The 13440-nt window shown below is 40.5% G+C and overlaps 3 protein-coding genes across 4 annotated transcripts in view; 1 reads left to right on the top strand and 2 right to left on the bottom strand.

Moving 5' to 3' along the window:
- Positions 1-2317, bottom strand: part of afg2a (AAA ATPase AFG2A) — a 105198-nt gene extending 102881 nt beyond the window's left edge. Inside the window, exons 1-4 of the mRNA XM_086085669.1 lie at positions 2117-2317; positions 1565-1689; positions 1212-1369; positions 637-695 (exon numbers count right to left, since the gene is read on the bottom strand). Of these exons, the coding sequence (XP_085941795.1) occupies positions 637-695; positions 1212-1369; positions 1565-1689; positions 2117-2303 (529 nt within the window). The 5' untranslated portion in view covers positions 2304-2317. The remainder of the gene's footprint in view (positions 1-636; positions 696-1211; positions 1370-1564; positions 1690-2116) is intronic.
- A 334-nt stretch (positions 2318-2651) lies between these two features.
- Positions 2652-11273, top strand: nudt6 (nudix (nucleoside diphosphate linked moiety X)-type motif 6). Of its 2 annotated transcripts, none has more exons than XM_086084698.1 (5): positions 2652-2958; positions 3278-3481; positions 4748-4803; positions 7494-7548; positions 8654-11265. In XM_086084698.1, exons 1-5 carry the CDS (start codon positions 2730-2732, stop codon positions 9025-9027), a joined length of 918 nt encoding a protein of 305 aa, XP_085940824.1. In that variant the 5' UTR covers positions 2652-2729; the 3' UTR covers positions 9028-11265. The 2 variants fall into 2 exon arrangements, with proteins under 2 accessions (XP_085940824.1, XP_085940825.1); XM_086084699.1 differs by having other exon boundaries at positions 2814-3042; positions 8654-11273.
- On the bottom strand, positions 6707-13394 carry fgf2 (fibroblast growth factor 2). The gene is made up of 3 exons (XM_086084700.1): positions 12675-13394; positions 10986-11089; positions 6707-10238 (listed from the first exon to the last, which is right to left on the bottom strand). The coding sequence occupies exons 1-3, from the start codon at positions 12847-12849 to the stop codon at positions 10053-10055; spliced, it is 465 nt and encodes a 154-aa protein (XP_085940826.1). The 5' UTR covers positions 12850-13394; the 3' UTR covers positions 6707-10052.
- Between the last annotated feature and the right edge of the window lie 46 nt (positions 13395-13440).

The raw sequence follows: 13440 nt of genomic DNA, 5'->3' as shown, positions 1-13440 counted from the left end.
TCAACTGCTTACATTTAGAAGGTACTTATTTATTGATACATGCATAGTATTATATATGCTATGTATTATATAAAATATAATCATTGCATATATAAAAATCGGAATGCTACAAGAATGTAATTGTCATTTTATAAAATTAAATTTTATTAAAAAACAAAGTGGAAATACATGACATCGTCTTTTCATAAAGAAAAACAAAGTAATTTTAAGGGAAAAAACTGAAATATTGTCAGAAGTCAGAAGTTAAGTAGAAATATTATAAAAAATAAAGCATCATTTTATAATGAAATAAAGAATTTTACAAAACAGAAGGGTTGAAAATTTACAAGACTAAAAAAAGTGTGTGCAAAAATGTAATTTTACATTAACAATTAAGTTGAAATATATATATATATATATATATATATATATATATATATATATATATATATATATATAAATATAAATAATTAGAATAAACTCTGAATTTTATGCAAGTTTTTAATGTTTTTTTTTTTATGTATATTGTGTCTGTTTTACACGGTTCTTACAAAGAAAATGTATTTTTCTGACCATTGTTCATATCAAAAGTAAACCAGCATTTTCGCCATTACGGGATGAATAAAATTTTCTTCTATCTAATGTGTTAAAACTCACCTAAATAATTCAGCAGGAAGCTCTTGAACTCGTCTGTGTTTAATTTGTCATCGTCAGACCTGAAGGTATGAAGACAGCACAACAAAGCACTGAATGTGCGAGCTGCACTTGCACAAACATGACAACAGATGGCAGTCTCTCACTTCTAACGTCATCCAAAACACAACTGTTTTACTATTCAATTATAATTCATTTGCTTTTGCTCACAATTTATGGATTGTATTTACAAATATCGAAATAAAAATTATATTTTTCCATAATTTCAAAGGGGTGAAGGTGTGAATAATTACATGTTGGCTTCCAGCAAACGCTGTGCATTTGTAGTCAGAATGCAAGCAGGATGCAGAGAAGTCGCAAAGCTGCCAAAGAGTAGATGCTAGCTTACATGCCGCATCTTTAGCACCGCCACTGATTGTCACGGTAACAAAAGCCCATGATTTCAACCAGAAGTTCTTTATCCTTTGTCTATTTTGACAAATTCATGTCCGATATTATTTATCAATACGCTTGGGAGCTGTTTTAAAATTGTGAAAAATGTGCATCATTGAAAGCAGCGGTATTGATAAGAAGCTAACCTTGGAGAGAGAATGACTTCCTGGGCTTGAATCACGGGACCCGTCACAGGCTGAAGCATCACTGCATCGCCACATTCCACTTTGAGGTTGCTCTGCGCACCCTTGTTGAGGCCCACTTTCCCACTGGGGAACGCGGCCACAGGCCATCCCACACACACCTGTTAATATGGACAAAAACACAAAATGGCAGCAAGATTACGACTTGTAATTTTGTGGAGGGAAAACTGTTATTTTTAACAAGATAAAAAATGTGTAGTGTATTTTTTTTTTTACATACTTTTTTTTTTTAAAGAAAGAAACAATTACGTGACTAAAATTGTAATTGGGGGGGTTGTTTAGCATATCTAGACTACCTCCTGTCGTCCCGTGGGACTCGTGAGGAGGACGGGTCTGCCGATGCTGACGCCCGCCGATTTCAGCGAGTTGAGGCTCAGTTGCGCAAGAGACCATCTGCAACTTTTGGGCGTTTTATCATCAGCTGCAAAGCACAAAAACAAAACAAACACCTTGTAAAATAAAACGCAATGGTTATCATGCCTGCCCTGCGGTTCTGGGGGTTCGGGGTTCAAATCTCTCAAGTAATCGAGCTTCATCCTACATTCTGAAATCATGCATTTTCTGTATTGAATTGTACTGTACTGTAAAAGACAACTTATTATGTGAATGCGTTGTGAGTGTGCCCTAAAAAATATGTTGATCAATTTAAAAGTTATAAAAAAAAATATCCGCAATCTGCAGATGGGACTTTCGCAGGACAACACCAACCAAGAAAATGCATCAAAAAGGACTTCTTCGTGTCATGATCATCATAAGGTCAAGTTAGTTAAAACAATGCTAACCCTTTTCTTCTTCGTGTTGTCACAGTAAACAGTTAATTAGGTTTCCAGCCGGCGTGCAATTATTACCTTTCTCAACGAAGTCGATGACAGTGAACGCGTTGCTATTTTTACTCCCCTCGTGACTGGATGTCTCTAAGTTGCTCGAGTCACAGGAGCTGTCGCCTTCATTTAACCGCTTCGATTTGCTTTTATTTTTCTTAGAAGACATAACAAACGAAAGAAATGTGACACACGTGAACGCGAATACAGGCATAAACACCGGTCGCTGGATAGCTTCCGGGTTCAAAGTTGAACAACGCCCCATTTTACCGTAATACATAAAAAAACAAATTAGCGTTCACCGACATTTTTGCTAAAAAGCTAGGTTAATCGAGTAACACGTCACATAACCGACTACCACTTAACATTTTGTCATATGCAGATATTTAAATGTAGGTGGTTGGTGATTCATCCTTATAATAACCGTTTTGTGTTAAAAGTCGTGCCGGTGGGTGAGTCACTGATGGCGAATGATGATTGGCGTACGCCAAGAAATTACGTCACTTTTGAGCTACTCTAACATTCACGCTCTTTCAACGAAGCATTACGGTAATTACGCAACTTCAACCGCGGAAGTCGGCCAGTCTGCATTTAAATACGTTTTTAACGCAAGTAAAAGTGACCGACCAACAATAACAACATGGCTTCGTCTGTCCTACTTTGTCAATTTCGTTTGGCTGGAGTTTGCCGGAAGTGGTGTTCCTCTCGCACGTTCACGTGCAGGGCAGCTGTCAAACAGTTGCAGCGGGAACAGGGCGCCTCGGCTCTGGCCGGCAAAGTGGACCGGTTCGGGGGAGTTACGGTGGACCTGGCGGACGTCGGTCTGTCGGAAGACATCAGCGAAAGTGCTTTCGGTGACTTATTGACAGGTTTGTTGTGCTAATTTAGCATGCTGAAATTACCACCTCGTGTCAATAATTGGAAGGATTTATGTACTGGATCCGAATCTCTGAGTAAGTGACATTTTTTTCTTGCTTGATAACAGGAAGGATTCATTAGAATTTCATCTGGTGTCAGAAGTGGGATTTGATTAAGTTAGCCGTTATCTCATTGGTGACTTAATGATGTGCATGATTGATGTACCTTTTGCTGAAACTAATTTGTTGTCATTAGTGGGATCCAAATCAAGACAACTCGGCCATTCATTCATTCATTCATTCAAGTTGTCCTGTGGTTTTGACGCCATAGATTCATTGGCCCGGTGGAAATCGGAGGGCAAGTTGGCCGTGTGGCTGCGGGTGCCCATCGCGATGAGCCGATGCGCCTCCGCCGCCTCCGCCCACGGCTTCACCTTCCACCACGCGCAGGAGCGCCACGCCGTGCTCGCCCTGTGGATGGGCGCAGGAGAAAGCAGGTTGCCTCGCTTTGCGACTCACCAAATCGGAGTGGCGGGTAGGGGGACGACTTCTGCATTTCCAAACAATGTCCGGCAGGGGGCAGAGTGGGATTTGAATACTTGTCCACACAGCATGTCAGAACATGTCCTCAGCATATGGCAGGAAAACAAAACAAAAAAATCGGCTTTTATCCGGTAAAACGAAAGAGGCCTTGCTGAACAACCGGATTGTGGCGCACCAGGGCTCCCTAAAGACCTAAATTAGAAAAGTTAAAGTGGAAAGTAAAAATTGGCACATTGTGAACATAAATTACAATTATAAAGAACGCAAGATATATTAATTTAGGTTCATAAAAAAAAAGCTCTTTGGGGAAAAAAAGAGACTTGATAATGTATTCAAAGGAGGAACAATTTAGTTTTTTTTTTTTATCATAATTAAACAAGACTAAAATAATGTTTAACTTTTTTTCAAGGAAAAGTAAAAAAAAATTTTTTTCAACATTTGTAATGTAAAGCTTGACGTTTAATTTATAAAATATGTAGGCTTATGCAATGAAATTCATAGGTGCGAAACTTGTGAATGTTATTTATTTTTTTGCAAAAACTTTTTCCAACTTACTTGCATTTCAATTATTATTATTAATTTTTTTCCCTCGTGGTTCTCTTTTCCATGCAGCCTTAATACTCATTTGTCAGCCAAAGTTACATAACTTTATTTCGACAGTAATTTTTACACTCTATGTTCAATCTATTCCAATTTGAAGATTTTTTTTTCACCACTTCCGTTGATGCATATGTATAAATAATGTTTTCCCCCTGTTGAATATTCTCTGCGACACAATAACAAGCTTTCAAAGTCAATTTTTGGGCTCCCGGATGGCGAATGACCTCAATTTCCACGCGGAAGTCCAAGTCGGGCCTTGAACACATGCCTCTTTTACGCTGCTGTCAAATACATTTTCAAAGGAGGTCGTACCAGCAGGAGAAAATAAGATCCCTTCCTCTTCCTCCTCGCTTAGTCACACCGTTGTAAAAAAAATAAATAAAAGGTCCACTTCATTGACAAATGCGGCTGAGTCACACATGCTCTGTTTAGACTCCACAAAGGCCAGATGTTATTGTAACCCCTATTAACAATTTCAAGTGAAATATTTACAACACGGACGACTGTGTGGTTCAAAACCACCGGTGGTTTGGTTCCAGACCACTTGCCCATTTATTAGGTACTCCTCAAATGTCGTTTTGCTGGCGCATTCACCGACATAATAGTTGAACTGGTTTAAATATGAGTCAATGTATGTTTTGATTGTACTTTTGTGTAGGCGCAGTAGTCGATGAGTCCAACGGGAAAGTTTTGGTGGTGCAAGACAAGAACAAGGTAATTTGCTTTGGAAAGCTTCTTTTTTTTCCCTCCGCAAATATTAATGCATGGAAATACAAATACATTTTGTAGAATGGTGAAATGGTTGCCATTATATTGTATACAGTGAAAACTCTGGTTAGAAATTTGTTTCCCGTCCTCAAATGAATATGTTCACAAAACAAGTTATTATTTCCCTTTGAAATTAATGTAAATGCAATTAATCCGTTCCCATCATGAAAAATGATATTTTTACCTTGAACATTTTGTGGTAACAAATATATAGTCTTTGCAATATCAATAATTCGCTATCTTTGACTGTCTCACTATTTGATTCGATTCTGATTTTTGGGTCTGCGATTCGATTCAGAATTTTTTTTCTCGATTCAATTATTTCTGCTTCAATTTATAGATGTGCAAAGAATCGTCATGATCTACTCCAGTCTGACTCGCTAATGCTAATTAGCGCACTACTCGCGGCACTTTTATCACTCAAAAGAACGGCTATTCATACATAACGCTTCAGGAATGTTTACAGAGAAGCATCTTAACATTGTTCACCGGCATATGCGCCTCCTAATTTCTTACGCTGCAAAAAACAAAACAAAAAAACCCCACAACTTTTATTAGAATATCTTGATCGTGACTTTTTCCTTCTACTCTCTAATGTGGCTACAACTTAAGTGTATCAGAACGTGCGGAACCACACTGCCCCTAAGTGGTCAAATTGTGTACAACATGAGAAGCACTCCCAATAATGGCACACACAAGACAGTATAAAATAATTTAAATAAAATCGATTTTGGGACATTTAAAATCGATTCTGAATTGTACTAAATGAGAATATTTTTTTTACTACTAGCTCTAAATGACCACCACCTCACATAATGCAGCGCAGCTTTTGCTTTGTATTGTGAGACATGGCGGCAAACTAATTTGTTGCTTCATAAACTCTTAAGCGTCACATTTCTGTCCCACCCTAAATCGGGAAACCCTTGTACTTAGTTTGACAGATATTTTTTCCAGCATAGTATAAATAAATGTAATCTTGGCACACAAATGAGCTACTAATGACTTGACTATTTGTCCTTAATGAAGCGTCTATAATCACTTGTATTTATTTTTACTTTTCCGTGCCCTCCAAACCTCCAGTTAGTTGACCCGTCACAAACACACTCTGTTTATACATAAGGCCGATGAATGCACTGGGCCAGCACCACAGAGCGACGACTGTACAGTACATGTTCATCTCGTAATGAGTGCACTCTCAACTGATCCTGTGAAAACACAAAAACGGCCCACTTGGGTTTGTTTGCATTCCAGGAGGGTCTGAATAACACTATCACAAATTCAACCAGACAATGACAGCAAAGACACTTTTATGTTAATTGCACCGTTTTTAGTTACGCATCCGTGTATGGGCTTTTGAACAGTGGCGTTTAAAAAATATTTAAACAGACGATATTAGCTCTTTTAAAATGGCCTGCTTTTCTTTTTTTTTTCTTTTTTTAATGATGGCTGTCTGTGTTCAAAATTAATCATAACAAACGTATTTTAAATGGGAGTCAGAACACACCTGCCACCATTTAAAGTGCATCTGGTGAGCTCCTAATAAATTTCAGATGTTCTAGTAGGCTTTTCCTGACATTTTTTATGTAAGGAATCATGAAAAGTTCCAAAAAGCAGTCGGCGTTAGCAAAAAACAAACAAAAAAACGCGTAAAGTTTTAAATAGCAGTTGGCGTTAACCCCAGAAACATTCAGGCTTCACAAAAAAAGCTAACTAGAACATCTGAACTTTATTGGGGTTAATCAGAGAAACTTTAAGTGATCAATGATAAAACAGCAAAACACACAATTATCAATTTAAAAAAAACATCATCCCAATTGGCATCAAAAGGAAATAAATGTAAAAAATCAGATTTTTAGTGTCACAAAATCTTTTATTTGTCTTTGTGTGGTTCAACTCCAGCAGTAAAGCATTTGGTTGAAAATGCATACAAATACAATGCAGCTTAATTTGTGCATTTTTGTGTTCCTCATACAGTCCTAACGTGTATTTTACATTTCTGCGCTGTATACAAAATAGACCTACAAAAATATATATATATATACACACACACACACTGACAGTATAATTTAACCAGCAGCATTCTGTTATTAAATATCAATGATAAGTGGTGAGACAATTTTTTTGGGGGGGTTGAAAGATACGCACTTCTTCACTGCATCATACTTATCAAGTCAGTGACAAAAAAAAATACATTTAAAACCACGTTGTTTTTTTCTTTAGCTATGTAGCGGCTAAATAGTTTCTGTTTGCAAGCTGTAACAGAAGGAAAAAACTGGGTTCTGTAAAACTGCATTCTCACTTTTCAAATAAGGTTCTTGTCCCAATAGAGAACAGAAATGGCAGAAAGTTTGAAAACACAATTTTGCACTTTTACTGACAAGCTACCTTAGGCAGCCTAAGTTGGGGTCTTTCAAAACCTTCTTACTTTGATCGCTTTTGTCCTGAGTGAGAAAAAAAATCTGAAAATTGGCTCAAACTTAGATTTCACCTTAGCTGCGATGCCAAAAACAGCTCAATCGAAATGTTCTAGAGAATACAGTTTTGCTATGAAATTTTTCTTGCAAAAAATGGATCGCTACGATACATGAAACTTCTATAGCATATGGGTAATTAATTTAGTTTTTTATTTTTGGCAGACGATAAACGCCTGGAAGTTCCCCGGTGGGCTGTCAGATCCCGGGGAGAATATCGGTGAGTGTCAAGTTAGCATGTTAGCATGAAGCTAACACAGTACCAGCTTAATGGAGCTAAATTCATCCTTTCATCATCAGTGGTTCTCAAACTGGGGTTGGGCACATTGTATCTTGGAGATCCGCAAAATAATTGGCAATAAAGTATGTTTTATTATTAACTCCTTCACACTCAAGGTCATTTTCACTGAATATTGTGTTCTATTGCTATAAGAACCTACCAAAAGAAAGATTAGAGCCTCTTCTTTCGTCAGGAAAAAAGTATATTTCTATCTGTTTTCGTTTTGCAGCAATTGGCATTAGAATTTGCTAAATTTCATCATTATTCACAAATCTGTTTAAAACAGTGGGCAAAACGGCCTAGCATAAAAAAAAAAAAAAAATATATATATATATAACGTATAAATATGTCTTTGGGAGCATGGTAATATTTAAAATACAATGTATTTATACGTTTTTGGGAGCAAATTAGTAAAAAAAAAAAGTGCATATGGGCTAATTAAAAGTTCTGATATGATTTGTGATGTATCATTATATGACATTATCAGAAACAAAAGGTGGATTTTAATGGAGGATAGTGATCCTCAATCCAGGTTACACATCGGACTTACCCACTTAATTGAACTTAAGTCTCTAGTCTAGACCCCAAAAGTTTGAGAACACTTGATGTGCTCCATATTCATCTGAAGTGCACAAAAAGAGAAAAGCAGCTGGCAAATCCAGGTCCAGAAAGTAAAAACCTGCCACAGCTTGCTAGCTCCCTGGCAGGTAAATGATGGAACTAGCTAGCTAGCACCTGGGGCTAAATGCCACAGTTTGGCATTATACCCCGATGCTAGCTCCGTAGCAAGCTAGCTCCCTAGCAGGTAAACGAGCACCAATGGAACTAGCTAGCTCGCACCTGGGGTTAAATGCCACAGTTTGGCTTTACACCCTGATGCTAGCTAGCAAGCTAGCTCCCTAGCAGGTAAACGAGCACCAATAGAGCTAGCTAGCTAGCACCTGGGGCTAAAGCCAAACTGTGGCAGGGTTTCTACTTTCTGGACCTGGATTTGCCACCTCTGTTTACTATCATAGTTGACATTACTTCACGTTATCCTTCCCAGGAGTGACGGCGGTGCGGGAAGTCTTGGAGGAAACGGGCGTCCGCTCCGAGTTCCGATCCCTGCTGAGCATCCGTCAGCAGCACAACCACCCGGGCGCCTTCGGCATGTCCGACATGTACGTCATCTGCCGCCTCAGTCCGCTCAGCTACGACATCCATTTCTGCACGCACGAGTGCGAGCGCTGCGAGTGGATCAGCCTTGCCGAGCTGGCGCTGACCGCCGACACCACGCCCATCACGTCCCGCGTGGCCAGGCTGCTGCTGCATGGGCTGGAGCGTGGGTTCGAGCGCATCGACCTCGCCATGGAGGAGATCCCCGCCGTCTACTCGGGGATGTTTTACCAGCTCTACCATCGACAGATTTCTTCATCTTAGCGATAACGAACAATGTGAGGACCAGGCCTGGACCTGTTGTAGTGCTCTCTGCACTACGCTCGTCTCTACTGTTTATGAATGGACCACTACTACCTACTACAAATACTGTTTATCTAATTGAGCTAGTTTTATTTTTGAGAAAATATAGACTGGGAACAGTGCATTTGACAACCAGCTGTGACCTGAACTTGTCATCTTGTTTTAGGATCAATCAAAGAAAAGTTTGATCAAGACTGGGAAGGGATGCTGGTCACAACCGATAAATATATGACAAGATTTCCCAAAAATGACAGTCTATAAAAATGCTGAGTATGTTGAGTGGGAACTTCAACAAACTGAGTTTGACACACCAATAATTTTGAAAATTGTTGCAAAAAAAACCCCACCACAAGCTTGTCTCCAATATTCGCGACCTACCTCCAAGAAACTTTCCTAGCATGTTACGGTCAAATTTGCCGAGTTAGGACCAGGAAGTTGTACCTCTGTGTATCAGAAGCTAATGTATTTAGCTTCTAATGTTGCATTATTACAATGTGCTGACTTGGCTAAGATAACTACAGCGTCTACATCATCTTTAAATCGCCGTAAACTGCCTGTCGCCGGTTTAAACCGAACCTCATTCACTTCACTTGTCTTGCATTGGTTTCGTTCTGCTCCAGTGCAGCACAAATGCAAATAAGATACCTCAGGAAGATGCATCAAAAGGTGCTCAAGGTTTCATTAAAAGTGTGTGAAATGCCCTCTTTTTTTTTTTTTTTACGTCTTTCTCCAAGACACCTTGTGTTAAAATCCTTAACTGAAAGAAAGTCATATAATATAAAGGTATAATCCCAAATCCTCTTCAGAAAGGCACCTCATTCTCTTCACAACCAGTTGGGATTGTTGGGAGAAAAAAAAGTCAAGGTGTGATGGAATAATATGACGTAATAGTTGTAAAATTATCACAGCAACTTTTTGGGGACAGCGGCGACGCACCTTCACTGCCGTCACACCTTAAGACATGAACATGACTGCCTCGTCCCAGGTTAGATCTTGGCGGACATCGGGAGGAAGAGGATGGCCTTCTGACCCGGTCCAGTTTTGCTTCCAGACTTGTACTGGCCGGTCCGCTTCAGCGCCACATACATGGTGGGGTATTTCCTGGAGCGGTACGTGTTGTAGTTGTTGCTCTCCAGGCGCTCCAAAAAATAACATTCCTCGGTCGCTCGTCTCTGAGGAACAAGACAGAGAGGAATAACAACATCCATCCATTTTCAATCACTGCTTACCCTCATTTAGACAAAAGGACCGGTCGCCATTCATTCACAGGGTGAGTAGATAATCGTTTCCACACCGTCACTGAACCAAACCCAATAGTCAGACAGGTGAACTTCTACACGACCAACAGACTGAATTCTAACAATGTACAATAATCCTCTGCAGATTCAAGGTTTGCCATTCAGTTATGTTGAAGTCAACTGATAATGTAGAAATACGCCAGGGAAGAAATATGCTGCGATTAGCAAAAATACGTGAGCAATTGGCACGGTTATCTTATTTGTTTACTTCTTAGTTTGTTACTTATTGTTGCATCAAAATCCCCAACAAGGTATCAGGGTTTTAACAAACTGAACACGTAGTCTGAATGTGCCTTTTGTGTTATGGTGCTCTTTTTTTCCCCACTGTAATAATTCCCACCCAACGTTAGTAGTATTGTGCTAAAGCTTATCTGAATTTCACTGACATGTTTTGAGATGTGGTGAAAATGTGCAATAATTACAACAGTGTAAGCTTTCTGAAGATGCTCACTACCAGCAACAAGGCATTTCCATTAAAATACTCAAACTGGCGCGTTCTTGGGGTTTGGCTCATATTAGCTGCTTGTATTGTACTTGCTACTGTATTGTATTTATGGTAAAAGAAAGTCAACCAGGCAATCCACAGTAAAATAAATAACTGGCAAGGCGTGGTCCACTCACCGCTCCAAACAGTCGTCCGTCTCTGTTCATGGCCAGATAGCGGTTGGCACAAACTCCCTTGATGACTACCTCCCCTACAGATGTGGCCTGCAGCTGAAGCGTTACTGAGGAGAACAGATGAAAATGCCTTGGTACAGACTGTGGAATGTCAATGAACCCCCCTGAGGCTCTGGACCCTGACACAAGATACCAGAAACCAATCAATTGGCTATCCTAGATGATTCCAAACTGTTATGTCTTTTGGAAAACTATGACATCAGAAGAATGTGGATGGTACATAGTGAGATGATTTTAGGGACAACTGAAACCTCCGATCTGATTGTGACGTATAATCACATAAAGCTTACAACCCTGCAGGAATAAAATCATTTTGACAACAAAAGGCGCATTATTCAAGGAATTACGTCAACTTCTTCTTCTTTTTTTTGAGGAACAAAAGGTGTATTTTTGGGGGGAATGCCGTCCTACTTTTCAGAGAATAAGGGCGTCTACGGACCAAAGTACAGAAAGTCAAAGTCTGAGAACAGAGGGGCGGAGATCACAGAATACGTCTGTTCTAAGGTTGAATTTTTAGGGAGTTGTGGCCTCTGTTTCATGTCCGGCTTTAGTTTTTGTGGTGGACTGCAGGGAAAACGAGACATTTGTCCCCCAGAGTCTAAGCGTAAGCATCCAAAACAGGTTTGAAGAGATGGAACTTTGATCATACCAGGGGTTCCTTCACGCCAGCTGCAGCGACTTGGAACCCACTTAGTGTGGGTTTTGCCTGGGATGGTGTGAACGCAGGACTAAAGTCTGTGGTCAGCCCTTAAGGATGTGGTCTTAATGTCACTGGAGCAATTAAGTTTTGAGGTGAATGGAGTTCAACCAATTGCATACCACCAAAAGCACAACGCCCCCGTGACCGAGAGTTACTTTTGGGGAACAGTTCCATAGTAAATTTGATTAACTTTGTATGGTCACAAATCGGTAGCATCAACCCAAGAGGAAAATATAGTACTTGCATTAGTGAATTATGTCATCCCAAAATTTGGCAAGTCTATTATGCTTCAACAGAAGTGCCATTGATGGCGCTTTGCTATGATCCCATCAATGAGGAATAGCTCTACTCATTAGCTTCCCGTGCTAACAGTCTTTCTCAACATCCACTCTGGTTTCTATCACAAATAGTTGTGACGTGACTCATTGTTATTGAAAGGTAAATTCAATTACCTTAAGTAGCTCCTCTCTTTTACAGGACAATCTAAATCAAGCTACAATAGTTGTTTTGGTGCTGGTCATGTCACACTGGCTCAGGAACAAAACATTTTCCAAACATTTGTTTTCCTGAGGCATTTGCTGAGCGTCTCCCTGTCTCTCCTAATGGTGACTGTTTAAAAGTATTTGTGTAACGGACCTAACAAGGCCCTCTTAATTCAGGACTGTGTACAGTTTGTGTTCTTAAGAAAGTGAAAGTGTCCTGATGTAACCGCAACTTGTTTTTGGTCATAAGCCTTCGTCATCAGGAAGTCGCCTTCACTGATTTTTTTTGTGTTGTCTGGTGTGACGTCTTAAAGTGTGAGTCAGCATGGCTAGCCCAATTTACTAAACTCAGACATGTTCCATTGATTACAGAATTTTTTTACATTACATTCCCGGAACTTTGCACATTTGAATGAGCTGAGGAAGAAAATAAAGATAGCAGGGACTTACTGTGGGGATCACTCTTCTCCCGGATTCCGTCCACTCCCCCATCCGATTTAATCCGCAAGAAGAAGCCCCCGTTCTTACAGTACAGCCTTTTGGGTTCCTTGAAGGCTCCGGGTGGGAAGCCACCGCTACCGTCTTCAGTTGTAGAGGGAAGCGTGGTGATCTCTCCGGTGGCCATCTCCTCCTCCTCTCTCGGTCATCGACTGCTGCTCCGACTCCTTCTGGAAGAACCCCACGGTGGCCTCCCACCTACCTCCCTCTAACTTCCCTCCTCCCCCTCCTCAGAGCTTCACACCAACTGGCTCGCAAAGACCTCAGGGGTCAGTGTGCTGGTTGAGACAAGCTGGTCGCAAGGGCCTCAAAAGCCCTTTTGACTGGTGACATTAACAAACAGAAGGTTTCCACGGTGAGCTGGAAAAATGTCAGCAGATTTGCAGTTTTCATATGCTTGGCTTCTGTTTGGAGCGTTGTAGTTGGGGGTTGGACGGTCGCCTCACTCCCTGCCCCCCTTTTTCTTGCTGCCTTCCTGCGTAGTTTAATCAAAGCAGCTGCCTTTTAGATCTGTGTGCAAGGCTTTCCCCATTCGGGCCTCAGTTCGCATGCGCCCTGAGAGCACCCACACACAGTCAAGCTCACGCCCACTAGCGCTCTGCGATTCGCAGACGTCAAGAAAGCGGAGATGGGGGCGGAGGAGTGGTTCATCTTGGACGGTTTCACTGTGACCCTTCAACCACGTGAACAGAACCAGAGTTTTCATTCATCCGGGCTG

Source organism: Leptonotus elevatus, chromosome 9 (genome assembly GCF_054856555.1).
Source record: "Leptonotus elevatus isolate MCC_2025b chromosome 9, RoL_Lele_1.0, whole genome shotgun sequence".
In the NCBI taxonomy this organism is placed as follows: domain Eukaryota; kingdom Metazoa; phylum Chordata; class Actinopteri; order Syngnathiformes; family Syngnathidae; genus Leptonotus; species Leptonotus elevatus.
The sequence above is the reverse complement of the archived record's forward strand: the minus strand, read 5'-3'. Positions and strand labels throughout refer to the sequence as shown.